This window comes from Silurus aristotelis, assembly GCF_946808225.1.
Source record: "Silurus aristotelis genome assembly, chromosome: 11".
NCBI lineage: Eukaryota > Metazoa > Chordata > Actinopteri > Siluriformes > Siluridae > Silurus > Silurus aristotelis.
The window spans coordinates 25346619-25367164 of NC_139584.1; the positions used below are offsets into that span (position 1 = coordinate 25346619).

Sequence of the window (20546 nt, forward strand, 5' to 3'; positions counted from 1 at the left end):
ACAAGTTCCGTCTGCATGCTTTGACACAAACACCGGTGTCCTGGCATGTGAAGGATCTGGATCTACTTGCGTGTGGGAAAACTAGTTCTTCATTTTATGGCTCTATTTTGGCTCGTATTATAAAATTTGCTAAAGTTAAAGTGATACTCGGAACCGTGATTTGTCAAAGCACAGCCTTTTACTTATGCTCCCTGAAATTTCGATACCTGCCAACGTTCCGGTTTCCATAGATTTGAACTTATAAAAAAAGTTTATTGGATCAAGTCTTTCCCTGAGTTAAAAGGTCATTAGAGCAGCACCAAGAATCTTTGGGTGTTACATGCCAAAGCTGTACCATATGGGCACAGTAAGCTGGATGTGACTACAATGCAACATACTGTGTTCATACTATCCTGTACAATATGATACTTTTGAACCTATGATAATTAAAGATGGCTTTCCATTAGGCCTACAGACATCATTGGCTTATCTTGAGATTCTGCTTTATGTAAGTAAAAAAATAAATAAAAATGATTTACAGCCTTCGATCCTCAGCCTACAGGCCTCAGAGGTACCCCTTGTGAGGTATTTTGTACACTTTTCTGGCTACAAGTTTCAGATTCTTGACGGGTGTGTTTCATTTCTCCTTGTATATGCACTTCTTTGCACCAGTTTTCAGCACTGTTTGCTTTTCCGATCCAGATAATGAACTGGCTAAACTCAAAAATGTCTATTGTACCCTATCATTAAATAAAATGTTATTAAAAAGTTAATACGTTTTTGGTTGAAGCAGTTAATGGCGAGTAAACAAGATTATCTCAGGCTGCAGGAAAAGGCTTTGTTGGGCTTCTGGGAAAGTAGGCGGGCCTTGGCCTTGTTTATTGACTAAACATGCCGCACTGAATAGAGAAAAGTAGCAAACTGGCTTGCACGGACTGATCATGATTATACCTGTTGAAGAACAGCAGGACTACATTGTTTTGATAAGAGATAAAAGCGTAAAGTATATATGTAATGTCATTCATATGAATTGTTAGAAGATTCAGTGTTTGGGGTTTGTACAGTTATTAACAGAGTTATTAAGAGCCCCCCCACACACACCTAAAATCCTAATTAGAATTATTTGAATGAGATCAAAATCACTATAGACCACTGCAATCAGTGAAAATGAGGACCCAAACAGCTTGATTTTAATGGCACCAAATGTACTGTAAAAGGATGACAGAGTGTGACTAAGTGGAAAACAAAAGAGAAGGGGAAAGGAAGGGTGTGTAGTATCTTTTCTGCAGCCATTTCCTTCCTTTTGACTTTAAAAGGTCAGCGTCCATACTTAGCATGTAGTATGCGTAAATGAAAATACCAATTCCTCCTAATATTTTTTTTTCCCAACAAGCCCACATTAGAGTCTTTCTAGAATAAAAAAACCCAATGCTATGTAATAGCCTTTATGCATTGCACAATAAAGTTACATCGCTTTAACCTGTTTAGTGGCCATATAAAGTAAACAGAACACCATTTGAAATTCAGTTTCAAATGAGGGTGGTTTACCTAAACACAATTGGAGTCTGTATATGTGTCCTGCTAGCACTGTCTGAAATTGTATTTGTTTTGTTATGTAAATGCCGCCCATTTGCTGAACATGCTCTCCTTTTTATCAGGAGACAGAGGGAAACCATCGGCATGAGGTTTTAGTCTTGCTGTTTTATTTATAATAGAGCTTCTTTCATTTCTTCACACAGGAAGAAGATCCTGACAGAGGTCAGCCCTGTATGCGATGTGGAGAACAGTGTCCTGGTTTGCGCATGCACGGCTGGAGGTAAGAGAACATCTCCCCGAGTGGATGCCGGTCGCTAAACTTTCCTCTTGTGCTGGTGCTGAGAGGTTTTGAAAGACGCTGAGAGCTAACGTGGACCGAGCAAGATGTTTGTTTCAGCTGCGTGTTATATTGGTGATTTTTGTTAAAGAGAGAAGAGTAAGTTGTACAGGCTGCGGGAGAGGAACTTTTAGCGGTAGGAGTGCTGACTTTTCCGTTTTTTAACGACGGCCTTTTTATGGCCAGATGCGCATCTGGTTCTGTTCAAACTAGTCTATAAACATCAAAATGGGTAGAGAACAGATGAGAAGTTTCCCCCTGACACCCCACAACACCACTGCACACCATCATGCCCCGAGTGAACCTACTAGATCTGATCAGTGTGAGTCGATAAGCTGTACTCTGAGAGTAGATGTGCACACAAACACACATTCTGACCAGTCCCTAATTGCGTTATAGGTATCAGTTTTGTCATTAGTTCACTCTTGGGGCTTCTTTCATTGGTTCTTTAAATGGAAATGTTTCTTGATTTGTGTGTGGGAATAGTTGTAGTAAGGGAACCAATTTTTTTTCCTTTTTAATCAAGTGCCAACAAGGTAAATAGTGCAAACCGCACACATACATTAATCACTCCCTTATCTGTGCATTAGTCACCATTCACCCATTAAGAATAGCTGCTCTACAAGTTCTCCCTGTCCTTGGTTTTGTTTATTTATTTAAAAAGAGCCTGTAAGTGTAATTTATTAAATAAAAAAAAGGAAACAGATTGCAACAGACCACACCTCAGTTGGTCCAAAGGATGCAGGTTAACCCTGCGCTAATGCTAGCCAGTAATATGTAGCTTGTCTCTTGTGGCTGTGCATTAGCTGCATTATTCATTGTGAAAGTTGTCTGTTTTGTCTGTATATGTAACATGTGCTTTGTTCTAGCTTCGAAAGTAGATTAGCAAAGCTATATAACTATAACGGTGACATTCACTCAGCAGGAAGGATTAGTGCTCTCTGCTACTTGCTTCCAAGTGTTCTTCCTTTGTTTTTGTTTGTGAAATTTCTGTATATTAACAAGTGGTTCAATATGACCATGTGGACAAGCATTGGTAATAACCTGACCATAGGAGTCATGTTTTTTCTTTTAAACATCCCATGTCACATTAAGCCCCTGTTTGCTTTTATAATAACCTCCACTTTTCTGGGGAGATGTTCCACTAGAGTTTGGAGTAGAGGTTGTGGAGATTTGTGCTTATTCAGCCACAAGGGTGTTAGTAAAACAGGTACTGATGTAGGTGAGTCAATAGTCCAATTCATCCCAAAGGTGTTCATTAGGGATGAATTTAGAGTTCTATAGCAGGATGATCTTCTCCAACCCATATAAACTATGTCTTCATGGAGCTTGCATTTTGCACAGGGGCATTGTTATGTTGGAACATGTTTGGACGTTCCAGTACACGTGAAGGGAAATTTAATGCTACCACATACAAAGAAATACTAAACAATTGTGTGTGTTTAAATTTTGGGGGTAACAGATTGAGGAAGATCCACATATGGAAAAAACCTGTTGTCAGACTATTCATGCAACATTTTCAGCCACTCCATCATCACCAATCATCTAATACACTACTTTAGATGTCCGGTTGTGTTATTCAGATACATCCCAACTAGGAATGAATGTTCTGCAATGACTACTATTAAGAGCTTTCTTTAAAGCCTCAATGCAAATTTTGATCCGATTTCCTGTCACGAGCAGAGAAAAATGACATTGTCAAGTTAATACAGCACACACACACTTACACAGTGGTATGATGGACATGTGATTGTGGATACATGAGTAAAGTAGCCTGGTGCACAATGGACAAAATCCATTGATCCAAATGTGGAATTCCAGAGGGTAAAGAGAGAGGCGTGTATGTTTGCGCTTGTGATTACTGAATTAGTGTTTCTAAAAGCTGCTAAACCCGGCCCCCCCCTCCTTTCTTCACTGCAGTCATTCATCAGTGTCTGTCTTAATCAGATCTCCACTTATTTAGTGTATGATCTCGCTTTAAATGGACCATAATGAAAGCATACAAATGTTCAGTCACAGCAGTGCAGCATCAATAAACATAACATAAAATCCACACGAGAGTAGAATCGTAAGCAGGTATTCTGTTCTACTTTTCCCTCAGCATTCAAAAGGAATGTACTGTATCATTATTCGATATATATTCAGTCAAGATATTTTGGAGTATTTAGAATCAGAATACTTTATTGATCTTACAGGGAAATTGTTTGGTTGCAGTTGCTCACAGTAAAATGAAAGTAAAGATGTATTTATGAATTATTATTTATTATATTATTTATTAATAAAATTCATTTTATTGAGATATACTATATGAAACATGTAGCAGCAGTGAAACAGGTGGTGAAAAATGTACAAGTTAGATTTTTTACAACAATTATTGTTGTTGCACTGAAATTATTGCACCATATTGTGGCTATTTATAAAATAAGGAGTATTATTTATGTGTAGTGTAATAAGTATTATTTGGTTGTTTAGTAGTATTCAAAAAACTTGTGCTAGAAGGAAGTAAAGGCTGGATAATATAATAAATTTTTCAAATACTTAATAGACTGTATTTAATGTATCCAGGTTGCTAAATTGCAAAAAAAAAAAAAAAAGAGAGACCACAATGCCATACAATCATTAAACTTTACAAGCAACCAAGTCTAAGACTACTACAACAGGATAGGATGTCTAATTAAAACTGGTCCCATTTGAAAGTGTGTGTAAGATGTTTATCACTAACAAAAAAAAACAATAAAACATTTCCATCCAGACTATTTTAGGGGGCCCAAGCACTTTACTATATATTTTTTTGTTTTGTTTTATTTTACAAACTTTTAGTTTCCTACATTTTTAATGTGCTCTCTAGTTCCTCTGTTCCAGCTTGTCTCCCCGTATGTCCATCTGGCCCCTCATTCCGTGTCCTAGTCCAGGCTGTCACACTAATAAGATTAGTCCTTTCAAGGTTTGCTTCTGCTGCCAAGCCTTTAGCAATTGAGCTATCGACTCTTGACACACTTTGCTTCTCTCTCTTTCTCCATTTCTCCCTTTCTATTTGTCTCTGTTTTTACTTAAATACCTGTCTCATTAATGCACTAGTCATGGATATTATTAGGGTCTTGTTAAGTAAATACTTAGCTAATTCTCAAGCCAGTTTGGAAATGAAAGCTGAACTTTATAGGGAACAAATCATCCCCAAATGGGTGAGCAAATACACTAGGTGCAGATGTGTATTAACCTGAAAGGATGTTTGTAAGTGTTTACGTTGAGGTAATTTGGTCTTCTGCTGCTGTAGTCATAATGTATTTGGAATAAAAGCCTGGTTCGTTTAAATCCCCCCACTAGTCTGCAAGGATTAACACTAGTCGCCATACAAAATCCGAAAGGCCTGATATGAACCAGCTGTGTTTCTAAAAGCTCTGGGGCGACTATCTATTTTGGAGTGGCAAAGCTTATTTTCTCAGAACTTTCTATCCCAGAAAAAGAAACATACTTGGTTAGTACTTAAAGTAGCTTAGGCTATTTCATTAACATGGAAAGTTTTTTTTGGTAAGAAAAGACAATGACAGATGGGGTGTCCCAGACTGGGAGGCTCAATTACAGTCCCCATATCAAATCTTATCTTACTGCTAACCCACCAAATTGGCTGCTCGGGCTAAGGCGCCAAAGGACCAATCCATCTTGTCATGACCACACATACAGAGTTGGTTTGCAGCATATGTCCTAAAGACTGTTGTCCAGCATGTGAGAGCGTTTTATTGAGTTACATGCCGCCCTTAAATGTGAAAACATATAGCAACAAAGGACAGCGTCACAGTTTTTACAGAAAGTAATTCGTCATTTCTTAATGACTAATTGTCCATCTGTCCATTACATACTGCTTAGCATAACTTGCTACTGTTCTTTACCCAGTTAACGTTCATTTCACTTAAACGACCCTGACAATCAGGAATTTGAGGCAACATTGTGAAGTTCTGTGAAGTACTGTATGTAGCACAATATATAGCATGTATTAGCTTTAACTATCAAATACTAGTGTATAGAGTGTTTTGTATACCAACTAGCAATGTGAGAAAACTATAAAACACACAAGAAATTTCTGATTTCTATTTGAATATCTGATAGCGTTCAATAATGGATAATGGACACAATATAGAAACTTATTTAAGCATGGTTTCTCCCTTATTTTCTCCACAATTTTGTCTTAGAAGTGTGGGTAAATATATGCTTCCTCTGAGATGTACAAAACCAACCAACTATATTTTTTTAACTCCTTCTGACCTTCTTTATACTTCTCCATCAACATTCTTGTAGCAAATAATGCATCTGTGGTGCTCTTCCTCAGCATGAAATCATACTGTTGCACGCAGATGGTCACCTGTTCTCTCAGCCTGGCTTCCACTACTCTTTCCCATAACTTCATTGTGTGACTGATCAACTTTATTCCCCTGTAGTTACTGCAGGTCTGCACATCCCCCTTATTCTTAAAGATCGGTACCAGCACACTCCTTCTTCATTCCTCAGGCATCCTCTCACCTTCCAATATTCTGTTGAAGCATTTGGTTTAAAACTCCACTGCCATCTCTCTTAAACATCTCCAGCTCGGTCCCCCTTTCCCTGGCCAATCGGTATAAATTATTTTCTCCCTTCTTAGTGTCGGACTTCTCATACAGATCCTCATATGCAATTTTCTTTGCTTTTCCTTTTTTCCTTTTCCTTTCCCTCTTCACCTGCTGCCGCATCTCCTTATACTCCTGCCTACTTTTCTCATCTCTCTGTCGATCCCAATTGTGTTTTGCCAACCTCTTTCTCTTTATGCTTTCCTGCAGTTCTTCATTTCTATTTCCAGATGTCACACCAAGTACCTTTCTAGCTGTCTCCCTTATCACTTCTGCAGTAGTTGCCCAATCATCCAGCACCTTTTCACCACCACCAAGCTCCTGTCTGACCTCTTTCCTGAATCTCACACTACAGACTTCCTACATGCCCATTGTAATCTGTCCCAATCACCAATTTTTCTTCCCTACAGTGGTTACACTCTCCACCACTTATTCTAACTCACCCAGAATTTTTCCTTCTCCTCCATCTCACAGCCCACTTGTGTAGCATAGGCACTGATGACATTTATCATCACACTTTTAACTTCCAGCTTCACGTTCATAACCCTATCAGAAACTCTCTTCACCTCCACTACACTCTTACTGTACTCTTCCTTCAGGATCACCCCTACACAATTTCACTTTCCATTCACACCATGATGGAACAGTTTAACCCCCCTCCAATGTTCCTGGGCTTACTTCCTCTCCACTCTCTTGAACACACAACATATCAACCTTTCTCCAATCCATCATGTCAGCTAACTCTCTTCTTTTACCAATCATAGTAAAAACATTTAAAGTACCAACCCAAACCTCCACTTTCCTCCACTTCTCCTTTCCCTGCTGTCTCTGTAGATGTCTTCACCTCTCCTTCTCCTCTCCCCTCTCCCATAATTTGGCCAACAGTAGCCTAACTTTTACCGGTACCCTGTTGTCTAACGATACCTGTCGCGGTCGTTAGTAACTCGTGCCTTGACCGATCCGGTATAAAATTCTGATTCGTGATTCGCATATTTGATTTGCCACGTTTTACGCTGGATGCCCTTTCTAACGCAACCCCTCCCCATTTATCCAGGCTTGGGATTGGCGCTAAGAGTGCACTGGCTTGTGCAACCCTACTAGCTGTGTTTTTGTTTCGGCTGTTCAATTATTTAAGCTACACTTCTAGGCTGAATAGTATCATCCTGACATCACTGTCTCAAAAAAAAAAAAAAAAAGAATAAGTTATAAACCAGGCCACTTCTTTAATCCCCTTTAATACTGTCTAACATTGTTACTTGAGTGCACATCTATGATAAATGCACCAAGCTCCTTTCTCCTACGTGTCATCTTTTGCTTAAGCACACATCTACCTAACCTCCTGTGTAACCTCTCTTCCATATTGGAGGGTGGTGAAAGAGTCGTGTTGAAACACGGTTTGAGCGAGGGAGGAGAGAAAGGACGATAAGGGGATGGGAGGGAGGGGGGAATGCGAGGGCTGTAGAGGAAAAGAAGGGAGGGGAGGTGGCGATGTTTGCGCAAGTCGAGCGAAGTCACCTATTGTCTGAGGCTCGGTGGAGCTGTCGAGGCCCGGGGGCTCGAAAGGAAGAAAGGGAACCCAGAGAGGGAGAAGAGAAAGCCTCTGGTTTGAGTCAGCACAGCAGGCTCTGACGCTCCTGCTCCCTGCTAAAGAATGGCTCCCTTGCTAAAGTCAGGGCTGTAATCAGCAAAGTTTTGGGGACAGCAAAGAATGCATGAGTGGAGTTATGGTGATCTGAGGTAATAATTGCATCACTTAATGTGCTTTTTGTGCTTGTCATAATTGTGATGATTTATAAATTTGAGGGATTGACTGTAATGGTGCATATGTTCTCAGTATGTTTGGGTGCAGGCATGTTGCTAATGGAAGTTTGTTGTTGCATGATTTAAATTTGTTGTCTCGAAGGTCATATTTCTACCAACATTTCCACTAATGGTTTTATATATTATTTTTAGTTATTGGTTATGATGTACTTGGATGTTGGAGTAGCATTCTCAGGTGTTTATTTTATTTACCTTTTTAGTTGTTGTAAATAATCTAATTAGATCTAATGATCTGGACCACAATACACCAGTGTTGGATGCTGTAACTTTTGCCTTTTCCTCCGGGATCCAATATTTTTTTTCCCACCAGATCCCTTTCTGTCAGTTAACGATTGCAACTAGACTCACAGAGACACAGAGCTGCTTCCTGTTTCCTTTAGAGAGACTAATAAAACAACATAAAGCGTGACTCTGACCAGGATGCTTGTCTAGTAATAATACATCATAAAAACTGGTTGTTAAAATATCTGCCCTCGTCACTATTGACGCTATAATAGTCATTACTTGAACAGTTTCTTAATCACTGATTTGGTTAGTCATTTTAGGTTTCGGATTCTGAATGCGATATATAATCACGAGATGACCAAGAGGTCAGTGTTGTATTATGTATTTTGTAAGTGAGAAAAAAAATAGATGAGCATGCTTTGGATTTCATGAAGGTTCATTTAAGAATATATTTATTTTATATACAAATTTCAATTCTGAGAATTTCATGTTGTTGAAATGTCATTATTAAGATTCCAGTGGTTTTAAGCGTTAAAATGTCTCTTTTTGTGTGCCTTCATATTTGTATTCGGATGATCCCCTTAGCAGTTAGTTCACATTCCTGTCTATTTTGCTCCCGTCACCTGGATCATTCTCCTGACTTGCTGGGATTAAGAGATACAAATTGTTTGTGCTCTTTTGTTCCCACAAATGCAATCACTTTCTTTGTCAGATTGTTGCAATGTCATCAGGAGGCTTTATTGTGTGTGTGTGTGTGTGTGTGTGTGTGTGTGTGTGTGTGTGTGTGTGTGTGTGTGTGTGTGTGTGTGTGTGTGTGTGTGCCTGCGTGTGTGTTAGAAGCTAGGCCAATTTACCTAACAAGGATGTCCAGGTATGCCAATCTAAATATACCCCGAGAGGTTTTATCATGCATTCCAGGGTTGCCATATTGGTGCAGTAACAGGAAGTCTGAAGTGGTGATTGACATATGAGTGTATGTGTGTGTGTGTATGTTTGTGTGTTATAAAGTTATATTAAGACTGATATAATTTAATTTGACAAGCTGTCAAACATATCACCAAAAGTGAACTCGGGTGACAGCTGTCAGAAAGTTTGTGCTTGTGTGTGGTAGTGGAAGGGTATTTTCTGACAGTTTTGACCTTGTGAAGACATTTTACTGTTCCCAAAAGAAACAAAAACTAACTCTTTGGTTAGGTTGGTTATTGTAATAGTTGACTTTAGATGTAGCATTACATTAATTATCCACATTAACAATTGCATCAGTGGCTACTCCTTTCAAATATATTTGTGCACACCTGTGTGTGTGTGTGTGTGTGTGTGTGTGTGTGTGTGTGTGTGTGTGTGTGCGTGTGCGTGTGCGTGCAAATGCGCACAAGCCCCAGGATTGCCCCTGACATAAATGACACGATTTCATCTTCATAGGTCTCTGTTCCGATCCCCAGTGGGATGTTTGAGGTGTCGGAGTAAATGATGCGTTTATTTGGGTCTCCATTTTGGATTGAGCTTGTAAATGTCTGTGTGTGTATGATTAATGTGTGATCCATTTTTTTTTATTGCAAGTGAAATTTGGCCCATGATGCTGACATGACAGCTATGTTTTCAGCCAAGTTAATTTACATTCACCCTTTGCTCAACGCTCATTATTCGAGTCACTGATATAGTGTTATAGGATTTTCTGGCACATTTTTGGCCTGGTGCGATCTGGTGCAAAGATCTCGTGATTATTTTTTTCCTTAAAAGGGCATTTTGAATGCAGAATGAAGCGAACGGACAAGGAGGGGTGGTGAACGAGTTGCACCGTTAGGAGCGAAAGCGCGTTACGGGCTGCAGTAATGTAGTAATGTTTGAATAATCTCAGGCTGTTAAAGCCGTGAACGCTGAGCCTCTCGTCCAATTTCGCTGAATTATTAATGACTCCCCTGATTCTTTATTTCTTGCATGATGGATGAACAGTGACACACAGTGAAATTCTTTCTTTGTGTATCCCAGCAATGTTAGGAAGTTAGGATCAGGGTGCAGGATCAGCCATGATACAGCAATCCTGGAGCACGGAGGCTTTAAGGCCTTGCTCAAGGGCCCAAGAGTGGCAGCTTGGCGATACTGGGGCTTGAACCTCCGACCTTCTGATTAGTAACCCAGAGCCTTAACCACTGAAAGACCACTTTCCATGTATACAGTATGGCAAACAATTGTCAGTGTGGCTAAAGATGTGTGTGTGTATATAAAGGGAATGGAAGTGGCATTTTTCCACAGGAGGCAGGATTGCCCCTGAGATAGTGTCACAGTTGATGAGAAGCAGCTTGTTGTACTGTACTCTCTCTGTAGCCACAAGGCACCAGAGTACACAACACACACATACACGCATGTACACCACTATTACATTCCACTAAAATAAGGAAATATTTGTCAGTCTATTTGAGGTAATGTTTAGAGCAAATAAAAAGAACTTTCCGGAACTTGGGGTTCTAAAGACCACAGTCTTTGTATGTTTGTGTTTCAAGACCATTTTAATGCCAGTAGTTAAATAAAAAGCTCTGTATTTTTAGAACATGCCTGTTTGGGGTCATTTTAATCCCTTTGGGCTGTGTTCATATTTGGCAACTTAAGTCCAAATGCATCAATATTTACACAGGGAAATTTTCTTGTATTCAGACTCAGTTTACACACATGTACACATTTGCAAATCATCTGGCGGATGAGGATTTAAGCAGAAGAGGAATTAAGCAGAAGTGCCTGTTTTTATAAAATTTTTATTTTTTTAATAGCATCTAGACCACTGCCTTTAATTTCGGCAGTTTCCTTTACACTTGGAATAGAAGAGGAAAATATATTTTTGTTTGTTTGAGTTACTTTTTTGTTGTTGCATTTATTGCAACACCTAAATGCAAGAAACAATTTAATAATAAAAAAAACGAAAAGGACTAATTTGAAGATTTATGAATATAATCATGGCAAGCATTAAAACAATCTTATAATTCGAGTTGTATTGAGTTATATTCTGTGTTAGTAGTGCTACATGAAATTACACAACTAGTCATAGTGTGACAAATTTTTTGGTTATTTATGTACTTTAACATTAGGTAGTGTAGCGGTTTTTAGCTTATCATGAAGAAGAGTGATTTAATTATACAGTGGGTGTGTCTCTATTTCCAACATCAAACCACAGGTATGCTTGGTGACTGCAAATCTGCAAGTTCATCCTTCATGCCAGTCATGTGGTCACTGTCAATCAAAACCCTTAACATTTTTTATTGAAGTCTTACAGCTTGACCTTAACTTAATTAAATGTTAGAATATGTAAAGAGAGAATTTTTTGTACATGTGTGATAATTTCTTTTATGGTGCGCTTGTTTGGGAATCTCTGGAGTCAGTCAAGAGAGCTGTAAACAGTAGCTCAATAGCTAGTGTAGGTGTAGAGCACAATATAAAGTACGTAAAAATACTCTAGGTTTTAGTTGCCCAATGTTAAATAAATTTTTTTTGAGCACAAATAACACAAGGAAGGTTTTTTTTTGTTTTGTTTAAAAAGCGTTTTTATGCTTGAATGTAAGGTGTAATTATAATTTCCTGTTGAAATATGAACATGAAAAATAAACTGAATAATTAGCTATAATAACCTTCGCTGTTCTGGTAAGATATTTCACTAGATTGTGGAGGGTGCTTCTTGTGGAGGGATTTTTGCACATTTAGCCACAAAGGCTTTAGTAAAGTCAGGTAGTGATGTAGCATCTTTTTAAACTTCCAAGCTCCCAAGCCCCATAAATTGACTAGGATCAATTCTCGGCTAGCAATAGAGGGAGCAGATTAAGTAGCCGACTCATTTTCAGGAGTAAGTTCATAAGTGATGTTAATATCAGCACTGAGAAGGTTATCTTTGTTACAATTTTCGCAGGCTCGTAACTCGAATTTCAGGGCGGCACAGCCAGATTATTGAATTTACCTGTGCAAAGTTCACACCTTTTGGGAGTTGACAGGTTTTTTTGTTGACAGGTTTTTGGCAGACTTTGTCAGAGTGTCTAGACCACTGTTTTTAAATCAAACAGTTTAAGCCTGGGGAAAAACATAGTAAATCCAGGTACAGAAAATGTGTACTGGTTTTCCAAATGAGCAGTAGGACATAAAACGACGATTTCCACTACTTCAGATGTTGACATTAATGTAATGAACACATTAAAACTATTCAAATAGACATCAAATATATTGTTGAGATATATTGTCATGCCACTTATGCTGATTGTGTTAATCAGGAAAAATTTGAGGTTTTTATTGTCTGTGTGTGGAATTTCATTATTAATTCCTTGCTACATGTGAATTCTGAGCTGACAACTTAATTCTGTGTAAAGTGCCCACGATAGCCTTAGATACTTGTTCTTGCATGATAAGAGTGGATCCTGACATGGTCTTCTGCTGTTTAAGCTCATCCACTTTAAAGTTCATATGCCAAGATGCTGTTTGGCTTTAAGAGTGCTTATATTAGTTGCTATTTCCTTTGGAAGCTTGAACCAATCTGCACTTTTTCCTTTGACCTCACTAATCAACAAGGTGTTTCCATTCACAGAATGGTTGCTCTGTATCTTAAATGTGTGTAAAATGTCTGATACATCAGCTGTTTCTAAAACAGCAGCCAATATTACCAACAACCATGCCATTGTCAAAGTCACACTTACTTGAAGCTCCTGACCTTTTATTTGGCTGCCAGATAATTGGCTTATGAAAACTGCATAAAACTGCAGCTGTTCCTAATGACAGAGTGGCTTTGAGAAGAGACAGGACTCACTGCTTAAAAAAATAAATTATCCAACTACTTCAGCATTGTTCAAGGATGCGTAGCCGTAAATACATCTTGCTTTGTGTAGTACTGGTCAACAAGACCATGTTCTTCTGTGGATTTGGTAGACGATATCTGTGAAGTTGAAGTTCCGTACTTGCTAGGAGTAGCAATAGAGGGAGCAGGTTAAGTAGTCGACTGATTTTCAGTGCTGCAGCATCACTTACACCAAGGTTACTGTTGTATGGTTTTGGTTGGTGCAGAATTTTCAGTGACACAAAAAAGGATGATAATGTTTCCATTTTGGGAACATTAGCCGTAAGGTAACTATCTGACCACATGGAAAGCATCATAACAGTCTTACTTGAAAATCAGCTTGGATGAATTAGGCTTTTAACTGGAAATATTTACACTGATTTTATGTGATACTTATGTGCTTATTACAGAATGTTTATGTATTTGGTACAGGCCATCTGTTTGCCATTATTATCTAACGTTCCACTTACATCTCTCAGTCTCTCTCTCTCTCTCTCTCTTTTAAATGTAATACTGTAAAAAGTGTAAAGTAAAAAGTTCACTTCCTCACACTACTCTCTAAAGAAGGACCAGTCATTTTCTGTTAAAGCAGAGTAGAGACTGGATTCACCACAGGTGTGTATGCATGTTCACTAATTTTTAGACCAACTCTTTTACCTTTTCCTCTCTCTCTATCTTGCTCTTTTTCTCCCCAACTCTTCCCATCTCTATTGCCCTGGTGGTGTGTCAGTACATTACAGCCCTGACAGAGCGACAGATCTCGGCGGGTCACAGGCAGGGCAGAGGGGAATTAAATCAGAACAGACTCTGGAAGCCTTTTATTTTTTTTTCATTTAGTGCGTGTATCATTCTCATGTTCCATTTATATTCCTGTTGTATTCTTCTGCGCTTGTGATCTAAAATTAAACCAGTCCAGGCTGGCAATTGCATCACATGAGAGCTGATTGATTTGTGTTATTCTTGTCATTGAAGCGGATAATTTCTCCTTTAAAAGTGTGTGTGTGGCCTGGAGGCAGTCATGTTGATTGTGATGTTGTGTGTATACAGTATGTGTATATATTATTTTATATATATATATATATATATATATATATATATATATATATATATATATATATATATATATATATATATATATATATGTATATATATATATATATATATATATATATATATATATATATATATATATGTGTGTATGTGTATGTATATAATATGTATGTATGTATGTAATGTGCGTGTATCTGTGTGTGTACATAATTAAGTACAGGTGTTTTGTTAAAGGGAATGTTATTGTGCATAAATATTGTGTTTGTCATCCCTCTGAGAACAGATTTCACTGTTTGTGTGTGTGTGTGTGTGTGTGTGTGTGTGTGTGTGTGTGTGTGTGTGTGTGTGTGTGTGTGTGTGTGTGTGTGTGTGGTAATAACAGGGTTTAGGAGTTACAATTGAGACTATATTGAGGAATGCTGAAGAGGGATTGCATATGACATCAGATCTCCACCGCCAAAAACCAAAAACTGCGTGAACACATAAGCATGAAAATGTATTTCTTCACTGACAAGATATTAATCTTAGCATAAAAAAAATCAGTGCTTTAAAGGAATGGAACTGTGTAGCTGTTTCCTTTTTTAAGCTAATCCGTATCCATTGTAAATGTAGCATAGGTGCGATTAAGCAGAGACAGAATTTTTAATCCCTGCATAAGAAACAAACAAACAAAAAAAGAAACCATAACAAAAACCAGGAAAGCTGATTATGCAGAATGAACTGGTGGAAATGCAAAGCCAGTTGTATGTGTTGGTGTTTTCCCAATCATTATCCCAATATTATTATTGTCTCATCCAAAGACTTATTGTATTGTTCCAATGTGGTGATGTCTTGCTTTATGTTATGCAGCCTTTTCACTTTTTTCCACAACATGTGGCCTTAAATTTATACTTGAATTTAATGAAACAGGGTTTATGGTTTTCTTTCAGTACTAAGGAACATGCTAAAATTCTTGCCTAAGGGAATTGCACATACATTACAAAAAAAAGAGAGATCAGGATTTTTGATTGAAAATAGTAATGTTTCACTTTTAATTGTTAGATTTTTTTATTTGTTTTCTAATTTCAGTAATACTAGCCCATAACTTTTGCTTCATTATTCCTCCAGTTGCTACTGAGAATCCTTTCGGAGTCAAGCAAAGCAACATAACTGTTTCCCCTTTCACCAAAAAAGGAGGATTTTCTCAGTCTACAAGCGCATTAGCAGTCTGGCCTGACATGTTTTGACAGATCCTGTGATAAAACGCTCTAATGCAGAAAATAGCATGATGTTTGCTCTCATGTTCGGTTGAAGTCTGAGGTTATCACTGGGTTACAAGGCTTTTTACCAACTGCAAAACATCCATATAATTACAGCAGCATTATTTTCATGCACTTCCACAAATCTCCTGTCTTTTTATTTTTTTTTTAGCTGCTTCACACAAAAGTCTGTATTGCACCACGGACATGCTGTGTCACCTTGTCCTCATGAATTTTTATTTTTATTCTACAGGAAGATCTGTGTGCATTGTAAGTGTGTACGTGAAGAGCATGCGGTGCGCTCCGTGCCTGGGCAACTGGAGAAGATGATGACGAAGCTAGTGTCCGACTTTCAGAGGCACTCCATCTCGGACGATGACTCGGGATGCGCCTCGGAGGAGTACGCCTGGGTGCCGCCTGGTCTCAAGCCTGAACAGGTAAGCAGATGTGCACCGGACGGACATAATATATTCCCACTCTTAAACTAGAAACTTGCGTCCCAGCTGCTTTTTCCAGAATCAAATCATTACAGAAGCCAAGTCGAGTTGTGATTGTTGTTTCAGTTTTTCACTTCCTATTAGCATGCAGTGACATGCTACATGAAACGGTGTAAGTGAGAAATGACATTTTATCCAGTGAAAATATCTTGACTATAGTCAAATTTATATAATAGTATCCTATTATACGATTACAGTTATGCAAATTTAGGATTGTTAAATCTGCTGTGAGACATTTTTACATTTTACGTATTTTACTTTACTTTGCTTATTTGCTTATTTTTTTGAAGTAGTTGAAAAGAAGTTTTGGGCTCATGAATAGATATGAATCAGTGTTTGACTTGTTAATATCATTCTATTAATAGATTGGTCTATTAAGAGTAACAGAGTCTTTTCACAAAGTTTTCACATAGAGTTGATTAAGCAAAGAGTCTTAGGGACATTATAGTCATAATAAATTATTTTGGATACTTAAGTACATTTGAAGGCAAATGCTTTTGTACTTTTACTCAAGTGTAAGTTTAAAGGGACACTTTTACTATTTTACCCACCGTATCTCTACTTTTACTCAAGTCTTCTTTGTGCATATGTTAAAAACATTTACAATATAGTAAGTAAATATACATTACATGGACAAAAGTATTGGGACAAATGACTTTTCTAATCATGTGGTTTTCCCCCAAACTGTTACCACAATGTTAGAGGAAAACAAATGTATAGGACGTCTCTGGATGTGGTTGCATTCGATTTTCTCTTCACTTGATCTAGAAGACCCGAATCTGTTTCAGCATAACAACAGTCAACCCTACTGAACACTTTTGTAATAAATAGGCCTCCTCACCCTACATCAGTACCTGACTTTACTAACCCTTGTGGCTGGACGAGCACAAATGTTGGCAACCACAATCCTAATTTAGTCCATATAGTTTATTTATACTGTATCTACAAAAGAAGCACAGCCATCTACAATATAAACCCAACGAAAATAGCTTTTTTTTTTCTATTTTATCATTTAAACCCTTGTCATGCTGTGTCCTTTATATAGTGTCCATTTGTAATATTTCTTGCATATATATTTTAGGTCACTGTTTGAAGAGTTCTCGGGTGTGCTAGAATTCTTAAGTCTGTAGCAGGCAAAAACAGTGTAGTGATAGTAACCGAGACAGCGAGTGCGTATTGTCTATTGTGTGTTGTTCTCGGAGCTCACGTTTCTCTTCACGGAGCCAGTCTGTGTGGACAGAAGCAGTTGTCTCGTGTTACAGTGTACTGAAAATTCCCATTACTCCTCTGCTTACACACACTGCCAGGATTGCACACTGTTTAATAATGAAAAGTGTCTATAAAAGTGAGTCTGTTGCTGGCTGTGTGCATTGTTTATTCTCCTAATGCCTCTGTGCCTGCAGGTATATCAGTACTTCAGCTGTATTCCTGAGGACAAGGTGCCCTATGTGAACAGCCCAGGAGAAAGATATCGCATTAAACAGCTTCTCCATCAGCTTCCAGCCCATGACAGTGAGGTCAGAATCCTCTTTCCATCAAAGCATCTCCCTTTTTTTTTGAATACGTTCTTGGGCTTGATGCAAGCCCTGATTTGAACACCTGCTTCAGCTTCATGTTAATCAGGGGGTTGTTTTTTTTTTTTTTATATTAATCAGGGCTGATGGGCACAGATTGAGCTTCTTAATCACTTCCTTTTTTCCTATGCCAAAGCTCTTGGATGTTAAGTGCTTTTTTTCCCCATGAATAATCAAATTCAGAATTCAAAATTCATTTTGTATTTCAGAAAACCACACATTTATCTTCCAAATTTAGCACCCAGTTAGCGTGTTCTCTAATTAGCAAACTGATGCTCCAAATCTACCACGTGCTCATCATCCACTTTATTAGAAATACCTTTGCATATGTGGCTGGAGTAGCGAAGTATGAAATCATGCAGATACAGGCCAAAAGCTTGTACTATGGTGGTTGTGCCAGATGAGATGCTGATTTCATATTTTTCATCGTAATAGTGACACAGAATGGTATGAAAAACAAAAACGACCCAAATAAAAAAAAAAAAAACACCAAAATGTTGATAAGCAGGCAGATGAGAAGACACTGTCTGGTCTCACATCCCAATAAATCTTCTCCATCCTTACTTCCAGACTAGATCCCTCAGGTCTTCTGATCAGGATTTATTTATTTATTTTATTTTTATTAAAGAGTTCAGCAATGTTTCTATAAAACCGCAGGCGATCGTGCTTTTTTCATGGGAGGTTCTACATTCCAGGTTCAAAGATTTCATTAGAGTTCAGCTCCTTCAATAGCCGTAGATTTTAAATATTTCTTTAAATGTTTTTATATATATATATATTCTATATTAAATATATTTTTTAAATTGGTTAAAATGGGTAATGTATAAATTTTTTTTCATGTATGATTTTTTCTCTACTTGGTTAAAGCACTTTGGGTCACTTTGAGGCAACTTCTATTGCTTTGAATGTGCTCTACACATAAACACTTGGTTTGAGGTTACAGGAAAACTATACATAATCACTTTTTACAATCGTGGTGAGCTGAAAAGCATCTCAGAATGCACACTGAGCACAGGCTCAACGAAACTGATAATTTTCCGCACTCTCATTTTGATAAAGCTGTTTACCTGCATGATTTTGTGCATGAATTCCCCTTTTACAGTGGACAGTCCGTTTACATCGAACATACAGTACAAGTATGAACTCAACTCCATGAATATTATTTTATTTGTGCTGTTAGAACAAGCGGGCAGCTTTCGATGTACAGCAAACACTGTGTACGTGAATGTGCTCGATTGTCAATCCTGTTTGACTGGATTTAAATCAGCGCCTGTGTGTACATTTAAAGAACAGTCTTCTGCTAATGATGAGTTTTTGAACATTATTTTCAGACAGTCTGGGCAAATTATCATTAGCTGGCTCATTAGCTGGGTCAAATCCCCTAGCTACCCACTCAAAACCTGCCTGCTACAATTTTTTGCGCTGCTTTTCCCATTTTCTGTCTACCCTTGAATCTTCACATGGAATATACAATAGATCATTAGACAGAGTGCAGTAAGTTTAGATACACCATCTAAGCAATTTTTATATCCAACTATAGATAAACCAGCGGTTTAGTTCAAAAAGCATTCAAGCAAGTGGCATATATTATAAGAAACAAATATGCATGCAATAAATAAGCTAATCAAATGTAAATAAACATTTTCCAGCTTTCCACGGTTTATCGGAAGAATTGTATCCTGGTAAAGATGGATCCAGAGTCTGTCCCTGGAAAAATGTCTGCTTATACCCTGCAAAGGCTGCATACACTTTATGGACAAAAGTCTGTGGACACCTGGTGATAAGATTCGTATGCGCTTTTTAAAATTCCAAAATCACCTCCGCTCTTTCACATAAGGCTGGAAAATCAGGTGTCCCAATACTTTTGTTCAGAGAGTGTCTGCAATAAAATTACTATAAAGAATTGGCAGGACGAATACATTCCATTAAACCTCTGATGGATTTTTTCAGTGGAAAATATACAGTCCAACGATGCAAAGCACCCGAGAGCATATTTAGTTTCTCCAGCATCAGTGTGTTTCACCTTCAAAAGTCGTGTGTGTGTCTTTGTGCAGCCGCAGTACTGTAACTCCCTGGATGAGGAGGAGAAAAAGGAGCTTCGCTCATTCAGTCAGCAGAGGAAGAGAGAGAACCTAGGCCGCGGCAATGTGCGCCTCTTTCCTGTCACCATGACCGGAGCCATCTGCCAACAGGTACACACACACACAGATAGAGGGAAAGAGAGAGGAAGAGAGGGAGAAAGAGAGGAGGAGAAGGTGGTCCTTTCCAGAACTTCAGAGCATTGATCTTTTAATGACATTGTGGCAATCTCATCAAATGAACAGAACTAATACCACATTTACCACCGCATTCTACCCTGAGTCGTGCCACGTTCCATCGCCCTTTGAACGCACCCTTCGCTGACGAATTCTTGCTGAGAGGGTGTGTCAGAATGCTTTGTTTCCTCTAGTCTTGATTTATGGATTTACCAAACACTCGAGGCTTTGCCTGGTCTGCACCCAGGTGGAACAAAACAAACCTGAGAGCAACGCGCTTATGGCATTTCAGTGTTCATAAATGGGGCATTTTGACCTAGTGTTCGAATTTTTATTTATTCCCCTGTAGAGCTTTAAAAGCTGTGACTTGCAAAAAATTCAAACTTCACATTTTATTTCCCTCGAAATGTAAATATAAAAAAAAAAATTGGAATCATGAGAATTGTTATTGTCCATTCCCTTTTTAGTCTGGTTGCTGTCAAGGTTCATTCCTCATGCCATCTGAGGGAGTTTTTCCTTGCCACAGTTGCCAATGGCTCGCTCATTAGGGACAGACTTACACTTATAAGGAACAAACGTGTACATTATTTTATTACCGATTTATCTGTGTAAAGCTGCTTTGAGACAATGTC

The 20546-nt window shown here is 38.2% G+C and overlaps 1 protein-coding gene across 2 annotated transcripts in view; it reads left to right on the top strand.

Annotated features, from left to right (window-relative positions):
• The window catches only part of prickle3 (prickle homolog 3), a 33666-nt gene that overhangs the window by 7781 nt on the left and 5339 nt on the right, over positions 1 to 20546 (top strand). The window contains exons 2-5 of one of the 2 annotated variants that reach the window (XM_083553514.1): positions 1719 to 1795; positions 15842 to 16025; positions 17489 to 17602; positions 19714 to 19851. In XM_083553514.1, the coding sequence (XP_083409640.1) occupies positions 1719 to 1795; positions 15842 to 16025; positions 17489 to 17602; positions 19714 to 19851 (513 nt within the window). Of the gene's footprint in view, positions 1 to 1718; positions 1796 to 7901; positions 8188 to 15841; positions 16026 to 17488; positions 17603 to 19713; positions 19852 to 20546 lie in introns of those variants that run through there. The other variant, XM_083553515.1, reaches the window with a different exon arrangement.